The sequence below is a fragment of the Nycticebus coucang genome, chromosome X (genome assembly GCF_027406575.1).
Source record: "Nycticebus coucang isolate mNycCou1 chromosome X, mNycCou1.pri, whole genome shotgun sequence".
Taxonomy (NCBI): domain Eukaryota; kingdom Metazoa; phylum Chordata; class Mammalia; order Primates; family Lorisidae; genus Nycticebus; species Nycticebus coucang.
In genome coordinates, this window is record NC_069804.1 from 9,493,952 (window position 1) to 9,513,484 (window position 19,533).

Genomic DNA, 19,533 nt, shown 5'->3' on the forward strand with positions numbered 1-19,533 from the left:
TTAAAATTCTGCCCAGTTGAGATGTTGTCCTGTTTTAATCTCCGTGTGACTCTTCTTCAGCCATTTCCTTTCTCTCAGTTAAGCATAATCTACCTCCTGCAGTTTGTTTATCAGAATGACATACCCCACAGGCCTGGACTTTGTTCTGGCATCTCTTTATATTTAATCCCAGTGCTGTTTCTCTGCCAAGCAGATGTGTATTAAAATGTGCATAAGAAAAGAAGCAAGCTGGATTTATTTAGAAATTTCCTAAATTTGCACAAACTCCATTGGTACAAGAGATTTTTTTCTTCTTTAAAAACCTACAACAAGCATATGTTAATAGCTACTCAGATATATCAAGGCAAATTCATATTTAGTCATTTCTGCCATCACCATTCTGGCTCCTTTGCCAGACAAAAAAAAAAAAATAATGATTCATACTGTCTCATTGGCAATGTCAGTGTCAAGTAGTCATAGACAAGGAAGCTTTTTTCTTGTTTGTAGGATATCTGCTTTTGGGGAATGAGTGAGTGACTTGAATAGTCTGCTAAAGGAGTTCTTTTTTTTCTTGAAACAGAGTCTTGCTCTGTCATCTGTGTTAGAGTGCAGTAGTGTCATCACAGCAACCTCAACATCCTGGGCTCAAGCAAGATTCTCTTGCCTCAGCCTCCAGAGCAGCTGGGACTACAGGGTGTACGCCACCAAGCCTGGCTAATTTTTAATTTTTTTGGTAGAGATGGGATCTTGCTATGTTTCTCAGGCTGGTCTTGAACTCCTGGCCTTAAGTGATACTCCTAAGTTAGCTTCCCAAAGAGCTGGGATTACAGGCCACTGTGCTGGACCTTGTTAAAGGAGTTTTGTCCAATTTGGAAGAGTTTTTTTTTTTTTTCCCGTTGTCAGGTATTAATCATATCATTTACAAGGTATTAGAAAGAACTTCAATTTCCACTTGGGTCTTTGGGTCTCACATGTATGTTTTAAAATCTTCTTATTTTCAATATGATAAAGACTGCCTAAGAAACAAGCTTTCACTCACTAATCTGAAGACATGGCTATTGGGCTTAAACGTACAATTAGGGAGAGTGAAGATATATACGTCATATAAAGATGTTCTGCGCCCTGTTTCATGGACTGCCTATTTGGGATCTTTAAATAGATGGACATACTTTTTGTTACCTTTTCTGACATAGACATATACCTCAGGGCCATTTTATCTGGAAGTTTTTAAAAAATGCAACGATTACAGCAAGAGTATGGTGGGAAGGCGCTCTTATATTTCAAACAGTCCAGTTCATGAGGGAAGGAACTGGTCAGATCATGGTCAAATTCAAAGGCAAGAAAATGCAGGATCAGCCAGAATAGAATGAGAGTAGGTGGCATAGAAAAGCCGCCTATGATCCACAATCAAGTAGTGCTTGTTCTGGATCTTGTTTGCAACTTTTGGCTGAGTTCAGACAGCCAGGAAGGACTAGAGGTTTACAGGTAAATCCTTCCCAGGTCCTAGCTAATAGCAGAAGTGCTGGACCCAATCACAGAACCTGAAGCTATCTCAAACATTCTGAAATAAGAAATGTTACCTGTTACTTTTAGATTTTACTATTTCAGCTCTGAAGCAAATTAGGCAGCCTCTAGAGCAGATATAACTCATAGGGATTGTGTTGGACAACACCTGTCCAAAGAGTAGGAAACTTGACTTTCAATCCTGTAGAAAACCACTTCCTCATCAACAGCTGAGGAAATCAGCCTTTACTTGTAACAAGTAATTTTTCTAGTAAATCTGTAAGTGCTTTGGTGGTGCCGAGTTGATGTCCTCAAGCCAGCTGATTTTTTAAAACTAGCTCTTCAGCTATATATGTATATGCATAGAATCCACATTATGTATTACTTTGAAGACTGTTGGATAGTGAAGTCTGTGTCTGGAACAGGGTATGAGTTCATTCAGGAGATTTAAAGCCAGGGAACAAACCTTTGCTTAACTTTTTATTCATCATGGCACAAGATAGAACTTTAATAAACACCACTGGAAACTTCATCACCAACATGAAAATTAAGAGTAGTATGTTTTATAAAAAAAAGTTTTCTTTTATAGCAGACTTTCCCTTCTAAAGTGAAAAAACCTCATAAAATACTGAATCAAATCGCCACCTGCTGGTCAAAAATGATTTCGCAGCTGAAAAACTTCAAAAGTACAGAAGGAACATTTTACAACACACACACAAAATTACCAAAAAGACCATTTCCTCAGCCTTTGGCACGATGTAAGTACAAAGCTGTAGTTTTTTTCCAAATATGACTGAATTTATAAAGAACTGCATGTAATTTGGCTAATACTGGTTATGGGGCAAAGGGAAAAATATCATATTCTTCTATAGATTCTTTAACACATTATAGTTTGGATTCCAGTTTGCAGTTTTGAAAAATACATAAAAATTATACATTATAAATACATATTATATGTGGTGTATATAAAATTGAATTTGACCTAAAATGGGACAGACAGCTTCTTAATTATCTTTGTCAGGCACGGCCTTTTTCTTGTTTGATTAACTGAATCCTTTTTAAACAGGTTCTAAAAATATATTTCATCATGTATCAAATCTAGTATCTCCCTCAACTTTTATTCCATATGAAAAAGCATTCAGTGACTATATATTTTTTTTGTATCTCGCTACTTATATAAAACTATGGCTTCTCATGTTCTGTTTTTAGTCTTGTTAGTGTTTTCCTTAGGCATTGAAGGAAGGGCTATCCCCAGGTAACAAGCTATGACAAAAGCACAGAAGCCCGCTTGTGCATGTTCTACAACATTCTATAGAATCTCACTGCTTAGTAGTTTTCATTGCTTAAAATAGTGAAGTGTTTTTTTTTTAATTGTTCCTTTTGTTTTCTTTCTGTGAATATATCCTAAATGATTATCATACATGATCTGTTACAGAATATACAATAGTCAAAACAGAGACACATAAATACAAGTAAGCTATACCAAAGGAAGGGTTTGATCTTACACAGAGCCAAGAAGGTGGTTTTTGGATTGGACAAGGCCATCCGTTTGGGGGGGTGTTTTGGTGTTTCCCAAGGCTGGCTACGCAAAAGAACCCGATCCCAGTGGCGAGGGGGTGAGCGCTCTAGTCTGCTAGTGAACCGAGTATCTCGGTGTTGCTTCTGGCACGTGCAAAGAGGGCGCGATGGGGGCTCAGACCAGCGTTTCGGGCAGGGCGTCAGGGTTGTCGGCGGACAGCAGCTCCCAGATCTGCCAGCGCTCTCTCTGCCAGTCCAACCAGCCGGCCTCCCCCAGCTTCCGCCCGTCCTGCTCGCCGGAGGCCGGGGAGTGGGCGCTGCCCAGTTTTTTCCGCGGCCCCCGCTCGGCCGTCTGGCTCCCCGGGTCCTCGGCCCGGCCTGCGCCTGCTCGGGGCTGCCGGGGCGACGTGGCGGCGGCGGCGGGCTTCCCCGGGCCGGGGTAGGGAGGAGGGGGCCTCTTGTCGCCCTTCCCACTGCCGCCGCCCCGGGGTCTCTGGCACGGAGGAGGGGCCCGGCCCTGCGGCCAGGGGGCGTCCGGCTCGCTCTCCGTGGGGTCTTGGGCGCTGCTCAGGGTCAAGTGTGGCTCGGCGCCCCCTCCAGGGCCCCGCAGTGGGGACGTGCTACAGGAGCGCGAACCGAGGGCTGGAGGAGCCACGGGGTGAGTCCTCCCTGCGACCTGAGTGCCTCTGTCCAGCTCTGCGGGGCTCCCCTGCCACCGAGGCCAATTTGGGGATAGGTTCCCTTGAGAAAGGGAGCAGGGCCCCGGTCGTAGGGAGCTGCTTTCAAAAATGTCTCCATAGGAACCTGGAAGCCAGAGAGGAGGTGAAAACTGCAGTGAGTTTGGAGAACCCCTGTCGGGGATTAGAATCCTCCCCATTGCTGTCATTTAAAACTGAAAAAGCACAGTACACTCTTACTAAACAGAGGCCTCTGCCTAAAAAAAGAACTTCCCAGCAAAAGAAATGATAAATGTTTTTTGGTATTTGGCTCAATTCTTGTGGCCGTTCCAGACACATATGCCTAGACTCTGACAGGTTAGCTGAGCTGTCAAACTAGATAAATCGCCTTGCCACCAGTTTATGTTTGGGGAAAGGTCTCCTTCACATGGCTGTGAAAACTATCCGGAACTCAGAGGTGAAAGAAATGTTCCCTTCTTGTTCAACGTAATTTGTGGCCCAGGGAAGGTGCAAAATATAATGTATTCATGTTTCTGTCACATCAATGGAAGCTGTGGGAATAAGCAAATTGGATCGCCATTCCATGCCAGATGCCGAGGAATACAAATGCAGGTGTGAATATTCCCCCTTCACCACCGGGAGAACTGGCTTGTTGCTCATCCAGCCATTTCCCTTTCCTTCTTGGATGGCTTTTCCCAGCCTGGAAGTTAGGAGAGCCACAGAAACAAGGTGCAGCCAACACGTGTGGTCAGAAGCGGTATGAGCCATTTCTACGCCTGGTCTAATAAAAGATCCAACCAAATGCCTCCCTACTGTTCTTGGCTCTTTCCCCTTAACTACCAGCCCAGCAGGGAAAAATCATGGAACACTCCAAGGCCTCTGAAGATGGTGGAGCCACCCTCCCCACCTCACACAATCCACACTGGCCTGGAACTTGAGGATGAAATACACCTGTAGTAGTTTGAACCACTGAGAATTTGGAGTTGGTTATAGCAGTTACCCGTTCCCGACAGATACAATTTTCTTTACAAAATCAAAAGGAGAGAAAAAAATGGCACATTTTGCAATGCAAATGAGTAGTCCTTGAGGCATCTGTCCCCAGACTGCCATTTCCCTATGGATGTTCCCTGCCCAACTACCTTCCACTTCTTAAAAAGTAGACAGGGAAAGAGAACAAGGGCATGATGGGGGCAGGGAAGGGAGGGATATAGCGTTTACACAGAGACAGATGACAGGAGAAACAGGTGATAGCTGAAATAGGAGAAGGAAAATGGAACATAGCATCTTGGAAGAGTTTCTCCTCGGAGGACAAGGCTGCAAAGCTCTTCACTGGATACAAGATATAGTTAGATAATGAATCAGACTTAAGTCAGCTGGGCAGAGGCCATTCGATTTAAAAATAAATGGTACTAATCCTATGTACTCAATTTTGATATGAGGACAATTAATGACAATTAAGGTTACGGGGGGGGGGGGAAGCAGAAAGAGGGAAGGAGGGAGGTGGGTGGGGCCTTGGTGTGTGTCACACTTTATGGGGGCAAGACATGATTGCAAGAGGGACTTTGCCTAACAATTGCAATCAGTGTAACCTGGCTTATTGTACCCTCAATGAATCCCCAACAATAAAAAAAAAAAAAAAATTCCAGAATTCCTCCAAAATAAATAAATAAATAAATAAATGGTACTTTAATAGATAATATGGGCGATATTACAAAACAATGGGAAATGGAAAGAGGATTATGTGTGTGTGTGTGTATATATGTACATATATATATTTGAATTAAACCAATAACTTACACACAATCTCATACACCAACACATATTCCAGACAGATTAAAGAATTCAATGCTAAAACAATGAAATAACATGAAAAAGAAAAGCACACAGATGATTGACCATGCTTAACTAAATATTAATTCTTGTGAAAGAATTCACAAAAAAGAGAAAGCAAGAATATTAATTATGTTAAAAAGTAAAATAAAATTTTCCAGATATCCAAAGCGGGAAAGAAAGAGAAAAATATGCAAGGGATAGTATCAGTGGCAGATAACATGGGTAGAGTGTTAACATCTTTATAAAGAGTTTGCAAGACTCAGTTTAAAAAACACTAGCATACCTAAACTGCAAATGACACAAATGGCAATTTAATGGGGGGGGGGGCACTTGGCTACTTAATGGAAAAACTGAAAAATACTGGTGAGAAGGAAGTGCAAATTAAATGATAAATGCAATTTTCGTTTTTAAGCTAATGAAAATGAAAACCCACTAGTTTGCCAGGCTGATGAGATTTGCAGACAGCAAAAAGAGATACCCTGCTATCTGCACTTGCAGAACACTAGTCAGGGTAGCCCATAGCCCATAGCATCCAAGGTGACTAACTCCTAATTCTTTGAAAGGTTCATAATATTTGGCCCACTTTCCTCTTTGGGATTTATAACCTTTGACTTGATTTTTAAAATTTTGTGACTCTATTAATAACTTAAAACTTTTTTAAAAAGTAACTAAAAGAGGCTCCTGACAGCATAACATTATAACAATGGCAACAACAAAAAAATGAAAACAATTTAGTTGCCCAAGAATTGGGTCATAAACTCTGAATATGCACTCTATCGAATATTCCTTTGCCCTTAAAAAGGAAAATGGAAAACAACTAGAAATGCAAGTTAAAATCATATAAAGTTGCACAGACAGAATGATCATAATATTGGAAAACGTTTGCAAAGGAAACAGAATGAAATACAGTCAAAGGGTGGAAAGCCTAATGAGAGCTTTATCCTTTTTCTATTTTCAGCATTTCCCAAATTATATCTGACAAGCAAGTAATATTAGGACAGTAAACTATCAAGTAAAGAAAATTAATTTTAAAAGTAAATGCAATTAAGTTTAGAGATAATACTTTACCTGTCATTGCTGGGTCTTTGGATCCACTTTTTAATGTTGAATGCCAAGTTCCCCAGATATTGAAAGGCTCCTCTGACATATCTAGAAAAAAATTGTATAAAAAGTTATATAACACAAAATGAAAATTTAAGGACAGAAATCAATAAACAAATATTTTTATAACATCTCTTCTGTGCAAAGAACTGAATTTGAGACAGTCTTGGATACAAACGGAATACAATTAGGCTTGCCTTTCAGGAGGTTTATTCTATTTGGGATTTACAAAAAACCTCTTTCTCTATCATGATTGTGGTAGACAGAATAAGCTCCCCAATAATCTGTGTCATAATCCTTGGCTCCATAATGCTATTATATTCAAAGGGGACCTTGCAGGTATGCTTAAGTTATGGTTCTTGTGATGGGGAGATTTTCCTCAATTGTCTGAGTGGCCCGATATAATCACAAGGTCCTTGTACAACAGAGGCAGGAAATAAGATGCTGCTATATTGCTGGCTTCGTAGATGGAGGAAGGGGCCATGAGCCAAGGAATACAGCAGCCTCTAGAAGCCAGAAAAGGCAAGGAAATGGATCATGGCCTTGGACTTCTGGAAGGGAAGGCAGCCCTGTGTATCTATTTTAGACTTGTGATCTCTTGAACAGCAAGATAACAAATTTGTGTGCTGTCTTAAGTCCGAGTTTGTAGGAAACCAATACAAGGGTGATAGGTGGTAACAGCCTTGTAGGCACTAACCACATTACTTTACAGACAGAGGAGCAACAGTGACAGCCCCTGCACCACCATTAGGAGTACTCTGCTCTTGGCATCAGTGCATTTCTTCATGACATATTCACTCATAAATCCCTTAGCTATCTGTTAGTATTTATGGGGGAGGCACTGTATGAAATTAGGCTTTATTCACCATCTCATTTAATCTTCACTACAGTACTGTGATGGGATCATAATTGTGATTCACAGAAGCAAATGTCTACTGGGTGCCTCCGTATGTTCAGCAGTTCACATGCATTATCCCATCTCATCCCTAGGAGATTCCCAGGAGTTCATATTACAGATGAGGAAGCTAGTTACAGAGAGCAGGTAAGAAATGCACCCACAATGACACGGCAAATCTTATCGAGTGCTTCTCACAAGCTAAATGCTACATTAAGGGCTTTTACATGCATTAGCTAATTAAACCCACTGAATTTAAGACTGTTATCATCTGCGTTTTCATAGAAAGAGAAAATGAGACTCTGAAAAGCTCAATCATTTGCTCGAGATCCTGGCTGAAAGTGGTAGGAGACTCCAAGCCTAGTGCTCTTGTCACTGGATGCTAACACTACTTGGGTCTAGCACTGTCTTGCTACAGAGTAGCCTCAGCTTTTCTTTGGAAAAGTGACAGCAGTAACTGGATGACATCTTAGACTAGTAAATATGCAACTCAACTCCCCCAGCTAGGACATAGAAATTTCCTTGGATGCTGGAGGGAAAGGAATCAGCTGGGAATACAAGCGGCTCCTCTAGGAAAGTGCTTGCTACCAGATGTCTGAGGATAGGGCTGCAGGGACCCTCATCACCATTGGACTCGCCATTCCCTGGAGCAGGTGCTCATTGAAATTATAAGAACATCAACCAAGGGAGAGTTGAAGAGAAGGTCTGAAATGTCCCCACCCAATGCAACAATAGTAGAGTCATTTGTTTGCCCAGAGTCAGCGAGCCAGGGTCTAGTTACCTTTCCCACGCCTTGGTCCAGGAGAACTTTCCCTTGACTTTGATGACGGCAAGTGGCCCACTAGCATATACTGCCCTGGCACTTTGTAAAGTTTCTCTGAGCCCCCCGGCGCCACGTCCTCTTGCATAGCCAGCAGGGAGCGCTCAGAAAGCACTGGGGAGTTGTTGTCATAAGGGGAGATGTCTCCGCTGGAGGCCTTGTTGGAATCTGTGGATGAGTGCCTCCCTCCCACGGAAAAAGAAACTTCCGACTGCAGCATGTCAGGGCTTCTGGAACAACGAGACAATTACAGGTGTGTAAGTGAGCTGGCAATCAGTGACCAGATTCAAACGATATGACCATTACATAAGTGACAGGAGGAGAATGAACGGACACAAGCGCTGAAACAAAAAGACCTTTTGAACAATGTTCCAAGACGTCTACAACCACGATGTGAATGCATTTCCACGTAATGACCAGCAGAGGGCAGAAAAACCCAACAGATGAAACAAGAAACGTGAGCCCGGAAGGAGGGGAACGCGCTAAGCCCAGATGGGTCCATGTGATCGCTAATGTGCGTTGGTTGCTCAAGTGCCACAGAGGCTAATTTCTGTGTCCACTTTTAAATTAAAGTTCGATGCTCATCATCTATCAAGTAAGGAAAAACTTGTAGATATCTTTCACCTTCACCAATATCCTGAATTAAAAATAATTCAGATAAAACTGTGGTTGATGCTTGAAGGTCACCATGGCTTTATGGTCACTTTTTCCCCCTAAAATTACTTAGTGTAGTAAATTCATCCTTGCAATGAAGATGATGATGCTACTGGTGGGGATAAATGGTGGCTGAAAAAGACAGATGACTGTCACTAGGGTCCATTGTATGTAAATACATCTAGGTGACTCTGCAAGGCACTAGTGTTTTTACAAACTGATACCATAGCATCCTAATTCTGTATGTGTGAGTTGTCACAGCAACAGAAATAACAGTGAGAATGTAAGTGGAACAGGAAAATGAGAACTTCAGGAACATGAGAGTGTGGCAATTCTTACCTGGAAATATCTTTATTTTCTACCTTCCTCAAAACAGTGGCCCTGACAACATCTTGAAGGGAAACAATCACACATTGATTAAAAGTTCCAGAACCTGCTTCTGTTTTTTTCCCCCTAATCACTTATTTTTACTAGTCTTGCCTCTCTGTTGGTTTAATTTTTCAAAACAAATCCTTTGTGGTTTTAAAGTAGGTAAACACATGCCTGAGCAATCCTTTCCTAACTAAATGGTTTTGCGCATGTAAAATGGAGTAACCTCGCCCACAGGGGATCAAGCTTGTCTCAGGTTTGGGGCGGGGGTTAGTGTCCAGGGGCAAAACACTTCCCAGCATCTGTGATAACACGCCCACCAGTGGGGCAGCACTTTTGCCCAGTACATTTCCTACTCACATGGAATAAATAAATCCCTTCCTTGCCTCCTCTTTGAACTGATATCAGATAATCTTTGAGGAAGAGGACTGCCATGAGGATGATTTTCCAGACCTTTAGGGCACCAATAAATGTGAAGGAAAAATAAAGTAACTTAGTATTTCTGTTGGAAAGTGGGAGAAAACAATTTAATCACCATATCTAACTAAAGGGGGTGGGGAGATTCTCCCTCATTCTAGCCGAGGGAGCACAAAAAAGCAAGCAAATGGACACTTGCCTATTGTCATGGGGTATGACTCCAGTTAAGGAAAGTTTATTATGAAAATGAGAAAAATCAAATGTGTTGAACTGGTAGCTAACAGGGAGCTCAGCTCAGCTCAAAATTAGGGTTCCATGTTCTGACCAGGGCTAGAAATTGTATCACTTGGCTAATTTCATTTGTTCTTATTCAGTTGACATTTTTCCAGTCATTAATAAAATTGTCTTATGTCTACATAGTGAGAATAAGTCATGATCTTGTATCAATAATAGTGAGTACATAAGGCCTTATTTTATGGGATCTTTCAAAGATAGTCAAGTCAATTCATTAGTCAAACAAAAAAAATCAGGACTATGAATGTTAATTTTATGGGGAGTTTTGTCCCTTCATATTGGGGGAAAAATTACAAATGTCATATCTTAGCTCACAAAGACCCCAATAATTCTGTCTCATGTCTTGCTGAGCTCTGTCACAGCACATATAGAAGAGAATACACTCAGCAAAATGTTATAAGCTGCAGATGCAGCCTGGAGTTATGTGCATAAAGAAAGATGCCCATGGAAGACATTTCTCCTAAGTCTTAGTAGTAGAGACATTTGGGTTTCTCATGAACAAGTAGGTTATTTTTACCCTATGGAGCAATTAGTCATGTAATAAATAATGTACTTCTATCTCTAATGATTGCTAAGACTGAGAAAAATTGAGGTTCAACTTAAGTTGGTATGTCTAAGTTTGGGAGGTGTCTTTGTGTGTTTTGGTCCTATCTTCACCTTATCTTATCACTCTTCTCATCATTTTCTTTCTCCTAGTCTCTCAAATCACTTACCATGATATTGTTCCACTTTACATATTATTTTTCAAGCTGCCTCAAAAACTTGTTTTTGGACTGATGTACGGACAGGGATGTCATGCCTACATTAATTGTTTGGAGTGGGGGCCGAAAAGGTAGGATGCCCTATGAGAACATTTAGTTTGGAGAAAACAAACAAAATAAAACAAGGACAATGATAATAACAAAAAACCTAACTAAAGTGGCCACACTTTAGTTTCTTCTTTTTCAGAGCTCTGATTGGATCTGATCAAGTACAGGGGAGAGAGGCGGCGGTAGAGGGCCATTGCCCCTTTCCTCTATTCTTTGGGACTCAACAAAATCCCATGGAGTGGTTGTACTCTCCAAGTACAGCCTTTCCTTGGGGAAAGTGTACTCCCCAAGGTGGCATATGCATCACTTAGGAAAAGGTTGGAAATGTGAACTTTCAAGCTTTATTCTGGACCTACAGACAAAAATGGCCATACCATTTGTGGAGCCCAATGTGAGATGGGCATGCAGGGCCACATGCTAAAAAATGAATTTCAAGATCGTAACAGCAGATTTATGAAACTAAACATGGGCTTCTCCTGAGTATGGTATCACTGCCTAGGAAGTCAGCTCTGTTTATTGAAAGGGAAACTTGGGGCGGGGCCAGCAAGTATGTTTATAAGAAGCCCTCCAGGTGATTCTGAGGCATGAAGATGTTTGAGAACCTCTCATAACCAAATCTTCCTTTCCTCTTTCAACCCATAGATGTGTCAGGGGGCTAAGAGCCAAATCTGAAGGGAAAAAAAAAGATGGTGGCCCCAACTGCAGCATTGGCTGGGCTGGAGGTGAATGTGGTGGTCCTAAACTTGGGGTGGCTGGAGCCACAGCTAGGGGAAGGAGAGAAGTTGTGGCCATCTCAGCTGATTCCTGGACCTTCTCTGTCTGTCTGCTGTGAGAAGAAACCAGACAACTGAATGTAGTTTGGTTGTTAATTAGAACATGTTGAGGTCAGAGAGGGGCAAGAATGGCCAACTTCACTTTCTCTGCTCTTCTGATTCAATCTCCTAAGTCAAGTCACCAAAATGACCACAGCTGGGGCCCTAATCAGGGGAGAAATGGGAGTGGGGAAGGTGGCTGAAGCTAATCCCTGGAGGTAGAGGTTGCCGAGGCATCTCACAGTAAATACAGGCCCTGAACCTCATAGGAGGGGCTGAGTCACAGCCAAGTACACAGATAGAGGAGGTCATCCCCTGAGAGATGACATCTTCCTTTTGCAGACCCCAGTATATCCCAGCCATGGCAGGAGGTACAGTACGAGTGCCCATGGCAAGCAGCTGGAGAAATACACTAACGTGAAATAATCCCTTGGTCTGCAAGAAGAGTAAAAATGGATATTTATACAGCATTAATTATGTAGGAGGCATACCAGGCTACTGTGAACAACCCTCCTTGTCCCTGACCTTTGTCTGGAAATGAGTGAAAAGGTAAGGAGTTGACTAAATAACATGGCTTTCTAGTAGTAGAGGCAGTAGGGGTTGGCACCCTTCTAAAATTTATTTGACAAGTAGTATTCAACCTTTTTATAAATTGATAGCTATATGCTATTTCATTTCATATCTTTTATACTTAGAGTTGATGGCCTTTTTAAATGTTTGGAATATTTTCCTATCTGTCACTTGATTTTCCCAGCAGAGGTCAGAAGGTGACAGCCAAATTTGCCTAAGAACCTATGTCCAAGAATTGTCTTCCCATGTGAAAGCCCACAGATTAAAAAATTTACTCCTTGCGACTCTCACAACATAAGCAGTTCACATATTTTAAAGATTTTAGTGTCATTCTATTGCTTTGCCACTGAATTTATTGGAAGCAAATTCGGGATCAATACATACACACCTATACAACCCACATATGTATACAACACACAGTAACACATGCATACACATATTCACACACACCTCCACAGACACATGCACACACAACCTTCTACATGCATGAAACTATATGCACGTACACACATGCACACACACATACCGCCTTAGGCAATATAACCAGAAATAAAGAAACAGCAGTGAGGGAGAGAATAGGATTTCTGAATGGAGGCTTGAGTCCAGAGAAATTTCCAGAGGCCTAGAAGCAAAACTACAAGAGCTTTCCAGAGCACTTTTGTCCTCCAGGGGGGCTGGATGCCCAGGCATTGTGGATACTTTCCTTATATACCTATGCTTTTTGTGTCCACTCATTTTCTACTTCTAGATCTTTCTATTCTATCCCAAAGTTTTGGAAACATTTCTAATTTCCTGGAAATTACTGTTTTTAATAAAGTCAGTTCATCAAATATATAAATAAATCAGGCAAAACACCTGATGGGGATAGAAGGATCTAGAAGTGGAAAGTGGGCAGACATGAAAAGCATAGAAACGTAAAAATGTTAATATAAAATCCGAGTTTGTTAATTTTTCCTATTTATGGCACCCTTTGGGACACCCTGTATAAAGCCCTGTGTGTGGTATTTGTCATATTAAAATCAGAAATCAGAAAACAAGGTTTTATAATCCAGAAATTCTGTGTGAGAACGGGGTATGAATAAATCCAGGTATAGTGTAGGGGGAACATTGACATAAAAGAAGATAGGAAAGGAAATTTCTCTGGACCTGAAACCTAGAGATAAAAATGAGGAAAGAGAGAAAAGCTACCTTGCCAGCTATGACTGTTAGAGAAATGGTCTTCAGCCAGGATCAGGTCCCCTGAGGGTGGCTAAACCTGCTACTGTGAGTCCGCCCTGAAAGCCTAGAGTGAACATCAGCTTCCTACAGACTGGCTCCATTAGCAGCACTTTCTAATTCCTGGGCACTGGTAGAGAAATGAGCCCAGGAGGAAGGTTTTTAGTGATTTTCCTCTGGATACTCAATGTCAAATTTAGAAGACCACACCTCCTTTAGGTATGTCTGAAAAGCGAGACAAGTAGCTACAAATGTCTCCTCTTAGATGTGCCTCTTGGATAATCCAACTATAAAAAGACAGTTTTGAGTTCAGAGTTCCAAATAAAGGCATTCAAATACTCATGAATCTATTTACATAAAGTATTTGCTTTGACCAGTGATTCATCAGATGAGGAATCGTCGAAAGGCACATAGTGGCCTCTCTTTCTATGTCTTGGAGGATAATGGACTGAGGCTCAGAATGTGGGGTGGAGGAGCTGCCCATTGACATGCGTTTGGATCCAGAATTGCCTAGTGGCTTCTCTTTCTGGTCCCAGGGCGACAAGGACTGAAGTTGGGAGTGTTGGGTGGATGGGTTTGCCTCCATGCATGGAGGCCTTCCCCGCTAGACCCCCAGACCACAGGACCATCCACAGCATGCGTGGCCAGTCTCAGCTAACCAGACGAGCACGAGATGGGCATGGAGAGCGAGTCATGTTCTCACCCTTAGCTGCTCCCTCCAGGTCAGGGCGTAAAGGTGCTGGCAGGGTACTGTGGGCAGGCCTGCACTGCAGCCGGAAGCAGAGAACTTGTTCTGGGGATAAATGGAAAACTCCGGTTCAATCACCGGATGTGGCAGCCCAGCCCCTCACTGAGCAAGCCCAGTGAGAAGCCCCATGGAGACTGCACATGTGCATTGGCTTCATTTTTGGCTTAATCATTCAACTGATAAACTTCAGTCTGTTGGAACTCAAAGCATGTAACCATCTTGGATGATATTAATTGTACTGGGAAAGGAATCCACTGCCGCAGCAGCTCTGGAATCATAGAAGATTTTCACATTAATCATGTTCAGTTCAGCAAAACCTCCCTTATGAAGATTCCTAGGGAAAAAGCACCTCACTTCAAAGAGGAGCTGAGGAACTCCCTACCGGACGAGGGACCCAGCACCCTAGACATGGTGCTTTGTGAAATCTCCCCCCACACTGTTAGTCCTTGAGCATCTGAAGATAAGACACTGTGAAGATAAGGCAGAGCTGTCTTTATTCATTTTATTTATAGTGGGCATGATAAAACATCTTCAAATTAATATTTTGTAAGTTCACAGAGAAGCTGTGAATCACAGGAAAGGTGTTAGAGGGAGGAAGGGGGACATGATAAGATTCTCCCTTCGTCTTGGATTGCCTTTCCATAGAAGGCACATTCATACTTTGGGGAATTTGTTGTTATGGAATTCCCTATTCCATATAAGGTTTCTTTCTAAAACTCTCTGGCTAAAAGGGCTTTCTTAAGTGGAGTGCGCATGTGTGGGGCATGGATGGATTAATGTTCCATAATTTCCAGGGTACTGGAATGAAATGACAGTCAAGGCCATCAGCTACTGCCAGGCACTAGGATTCTTTGCTTTATACTATACTGATAAAGACAGATTTCTTATCTCTAAAAAATTTCCAAGACTTTTTTTCTGATTTGACAAATCCTAGTAAAAGGAAAACAGAAATTATAGTCCATCTCATAACACTGCATGGATTTGCGGAAGAAAACATTTGTAATGATGATCTTTAAAAGATAAACATACATTGTCTACATGATATTTATTTAAGAAGTTAAATGTGATACCTTTAAATGACAAGAAAGCCTAACACTCCTGCAGAATAAAGAAGGGAGACCTATCATTCAATAGGACGACCATCCAATTAAGTAAAACAATTATTTTCCAGTTCTGAAATTTTATCTTTTGAGATGAGTACCGCTTCTTAACCACAGTCCCTATTCACTAGTCACCAGTTTTGCTATTTTTTGACAAGTTTGATAAAAACTTTGTGAAGGCCACCAGCAGAATTAACCACTATGAAATTTAAAAACATATACCTGTGAGTTTACTTCATCCATATCTGCCTTCTCCCCCAATGCAGTTAAATTTGTTGTATTTTGATCTTGTTTCCAGAAAACAGTAGAGAGGATACTTCACTTAGCCTTTTAATATGCTATTCCTGGAGAGCCTGCGAGCTTTGACAGAATCAAAGCAAATCATCCTTATATACTTTCTCATGCTCTATTTAAAAATTACAAGAAGTGTTAGCGAAACTAGTTACTGTGTCTCAGATCTGAGCTCTGCTGGGCTCTCTTGAGCTCTAGATTTATATAGGATGTTCACATTTATCAAGCTCAGTTCTGCAAAGCATCCTATACAAGAACCCTAGGGGCCTGAGGTGCCTCAAGCAAGAAGGAAACTGTACCCCTGTATACACATGGTTCTATGTACGGTTACTTTCCCCCCAGAATAACAAAGCAGTTGAAAAATACCAAAAAATTGAAAAGTAGGTATGTTAGGACTTATACCATCATATTGAATTTAAATGTTTTATTTATACCAAAGCAGAATTTCATTATTATCTTCTTTCAGGTTAACTTAAAATTATTTAAGATTATCACTTGGTCAACAGAAATTGTCAGACATAGTAATTCTCTTGGTTGCAACCAAGAGAAATGAAGTCAATTTTGGAAATCTGATTTATGAGTTGTTTCTATTTAAGTCAAGTGCATACATTTAACTTTTGCTGCAGGTCCTGTTATGGCTAAGCATAGCACTTGTCTTCTAAAATTTTTGATATTTTGTCATCAAAGATTTTTGGCTTTAACTTGGGCTTTAAAAATATTCCATTATGATTTAGTTAATTGTGATGACTTTTGGGGCACTCCCTTAGATGTTGTATCTCGGCTTGCCTCTCCTTAGTCCCAATTCTGCCATGATTCCTTTGTTCTGTTATAAATGCCCACATTCCACATACTCTCTCCTCTTTGATTAACCTTCCATTTCCATCCCCTATTTCCTCACATCCCTAAATCAAAGGGATGGGGAATCCATTTTAAGTACCTATGGAGAAAAGGGCATATAATGCTAACAGTGATCCCAGACAAACAATTCTTAAACCTGGAAGTCTTGCATTCTTTGTAATAAAAGGCTCTTCCAATCGTCCTTTGGTATCCTATTTGGTTGAAGCCAAACATTTAAACAGACAAGAACAAGAAAAGATAAATTCTCTTTTCACTCCTCCAATACTGATGTTGCATGAAGCAGGGAAAAATCCAGATGAAAACAAAACATTAAGTTCCCAAATATCACTAAATGTTTGCTCTTTCAAAACAGAAATTATAATAAATATTTTCTTGTTCTTGGTTTTACACTTCTGAAAAGTTGTTTCTTTTCCCTTGCAAATAAAATCTTGTCGTTTCCACTCGGCCTCACAGGAATGTCAAGCTTTATTTAGGTATGCGAACTGGTGGCAAAGAACAGAAGCTTCAGAAAAAAAAAAATCAAAGGGTTAGAAGCAAATAATGGGCTTGGATTTTAGACACCATGCTATAACTTAAAGTTTTCCCTTATGCCATAGTCCCTTGCAGGTTCCTATATCTCATGGAAACCAGCATAGAAGGTAGTGATCCCCAAGTCTTTGGTAAGTAGTTGCAAATGAACCAACTGGTGAATTTGAGGAAATTTATTAGTAACTGTTAACCTTTATTAAGCATTTATGATAAACTATGTACCATCCTAACAGCACAACAACTCTGTATTAAAGTTGGTGCTACTATCTCTAATTTATAGATGAGACAGAGAGATAATTAACTTATCCAAGACCACACATCTAAGAGCCCTGGAATTAGGATTCAAATTCAAGTGATCTGGCTCTGGATTTGAAGCATAACCAGTATGTTAAACTACACAAGCATGACTTATAGATGGGTAGTTGACATGCGAATGTAGCCAGTGCCAACTGGCAGTTTGGGGTACTATAATTTATCATCACTGTAATCTACCATCGCAGTAATCTGTTGTCGCTATAAAGCACCCCTCAGCCAGCCATTCAAGGGCTTCTGCCCTCATCGCTGGCCAGCCTCTTTATTGCCCCCAGCCAGTCAACATATTTACTGTTATGCCCAGGCCCTGGCCCAAGCTCCCCAAACATCCAGGCCTTTTTAAACCCTCCCCAGTCTTTAAAGTTCACTGCAAATCTTTCCTCTTCTCAGAAGCCATCTCTGAGAATGCAAATTACATCTCTTTCCTTTCTCCTAACCCCAGATGGATTTATTATGGTCTGGAGCATTCCTTTGTCAACAGAAAGACACCCTTTTTCAATGTCAAAAATCACCCAGCTCAGGTGGCGCCTGTGGCTCAAAGGAGTAGGGTGCTGACCCCATATGCCAGAAGTGGCGGGTTCAAACCCAGCCCTGGCCAAAAAACTGCAAAAAAAAAAAAAAAAATCACCCAGCTCAAGCTCCCATGTGATAATAAGTATGTGATATCAAATGTGGTGGATCTAAGCTGGAGATGCTTAGCCTTTGTTGCACATTAGAATCACATGAGAATTCTAAGCCCAATGTCCCGATGGCAACCTAGAAATGAGGGAACCAGAATCTCTTAAGGGGTGGTCCAGGCGTAGTTGTTCTTCAAGCTCTTCAGGCAATTCCAAGGAGTAGGTGAGTCTGAGAGCCGCTGTTCCAGCACCTATCATTTTGGACTCTGTGACATATTTAACAGTAGGCCTCCTAGTATTTTTCCCCTTAGAGCCCTTGTCCAAAAGTCTGAAAGCTCTTCAAGGAAAGCACATACTTTGATATTTTAAGCTTTTTCTACAAGTGGATCATGGACTGATAGTATCGGCATGACTCGGGAGCTTGTTAGAAATTCAGGTTCTCAGATCTGCACCTGTCAGCCCTACTGATTCAGAAAGAGCATTTTAACCAGATCTGGTGATTTACATGCACGGAAAGTTTGGGAAGCACATATTTATGGCACAAAGAGACCACCTACAGCTCAAGGGGTAGGACCCTCAAGCCTTAAAAGGTCACTAAAAATAAATATGTATTAATGAATGCATTTTTTACTTCAAGGAGTTATTATCAGCCTTCTGGGTTGTTTCCTGGTCTGTACCTAGAGAAAAACAAAGGAAAAAACAAACACCTTCTCCTCCTTACTAAATTAGTCCTCCCCAAATGTTTCAGTTCTTCCATAATGCCAGTCCCTGATATCAAAGACCTCCCATGAGCTCCCCTAACTTCCCTGGAAACGTTGACATTCACCTAAGATCTGCTCTAGGGTCAGCTCAGCTAAACCTTAAAATTCTGCTTCTTAACACTTACAGGGATAGAGAACAGAAGAGACTAGTCAATTGTACAACCCAGGAGGGGCTTAGTGTACACACTTTTTTGTCCTAATAATAGAAAGCTTCACTTCTTACTTTTGCATTTACTACATATATGCAAAGAATATACTTGGAAACCACATGAAAATAACTTCTATCAACTTTTCTTTAAAGTACAGTATTTATCTATTTAATAATGCCACACAAAAGCAGACATTTGGCCAGAAATTTGGATTTTTAGCTGTGTGTTTTCCAGCTTTGTTACCGAGTACCAGTGATATGTTATACGTACAGCTTAATGAGGGATTCACAAATAGAAATGCCACCATGTCTGTTTTTTGCCCAAGGGAGAAAAATAAGTGAGTTCATTAAAATTCTGCTGGTACATGATCTGATGAGAAGAAAAGCCATTTGTTAGTATAAAAACTTAACTTAGATCGTAAACCTTGATGAGGGTTAGAATAATAGGAAGAAATTCAGTGTAAGGCTAATTCTCTGATATGGAAAGCATGACCATAAAATGCTAAACCATTTACATAATCTGAATGTATTTTTATTCCTTCCTGGCTCTTGAGGCTTTACTCCAGGCAATATATGTCTTAAATCAGAATTTGCCCTGGTAATGATTGTCACAAACATGGATTTTTAAAAGTGCATTTGAAAGGGTGATCCAATGAAAAGGTCTTTCCTGCTTAGCTGGGAAAGGAGTGAAGGTGAATTTAGCA

General features: G+C 41.0%; 1 protein-coding gene across 6 annotated transcripts in view; it reads right to left on the reverse strand.

Annotated features, from left to right (window-relative positions):
• Window positions 1-1,949: 1,949 nt before the first annotated feature.
• The window catches only part of ARHGAP6 (Rho GTPase activating protein 6), a 496,950-nt gene continuing 479,366 nt past the window's right edge, over window positions 1,950-19,533 (reverse strand). For all 6 annotated transcript variants that reach the window (XM_053580492.1, XM_053580493.1, XM_053580495.1 and 3 more), the window contains 3 exons: window positions 8,288-8,556; window positions 6,579-6,659; window positions 1,950-3,804 (listed from right to left, as the gene is read on the reverse strand). In XM_053580492.1, the coding sequence (XP_053436467.1) occupies window positions 3,176-3,804; window positions 6,579-6,659; window positions 8,288-8,556 (979 nt within the window). In that variant the 3' untranslated portion in view covers window positions 1,950-3,175. The remainder of the gene's footprint in view (window positions 3,805-6,578; window positions 6,660-8,287; window positions 8,557-19,533) is intronic.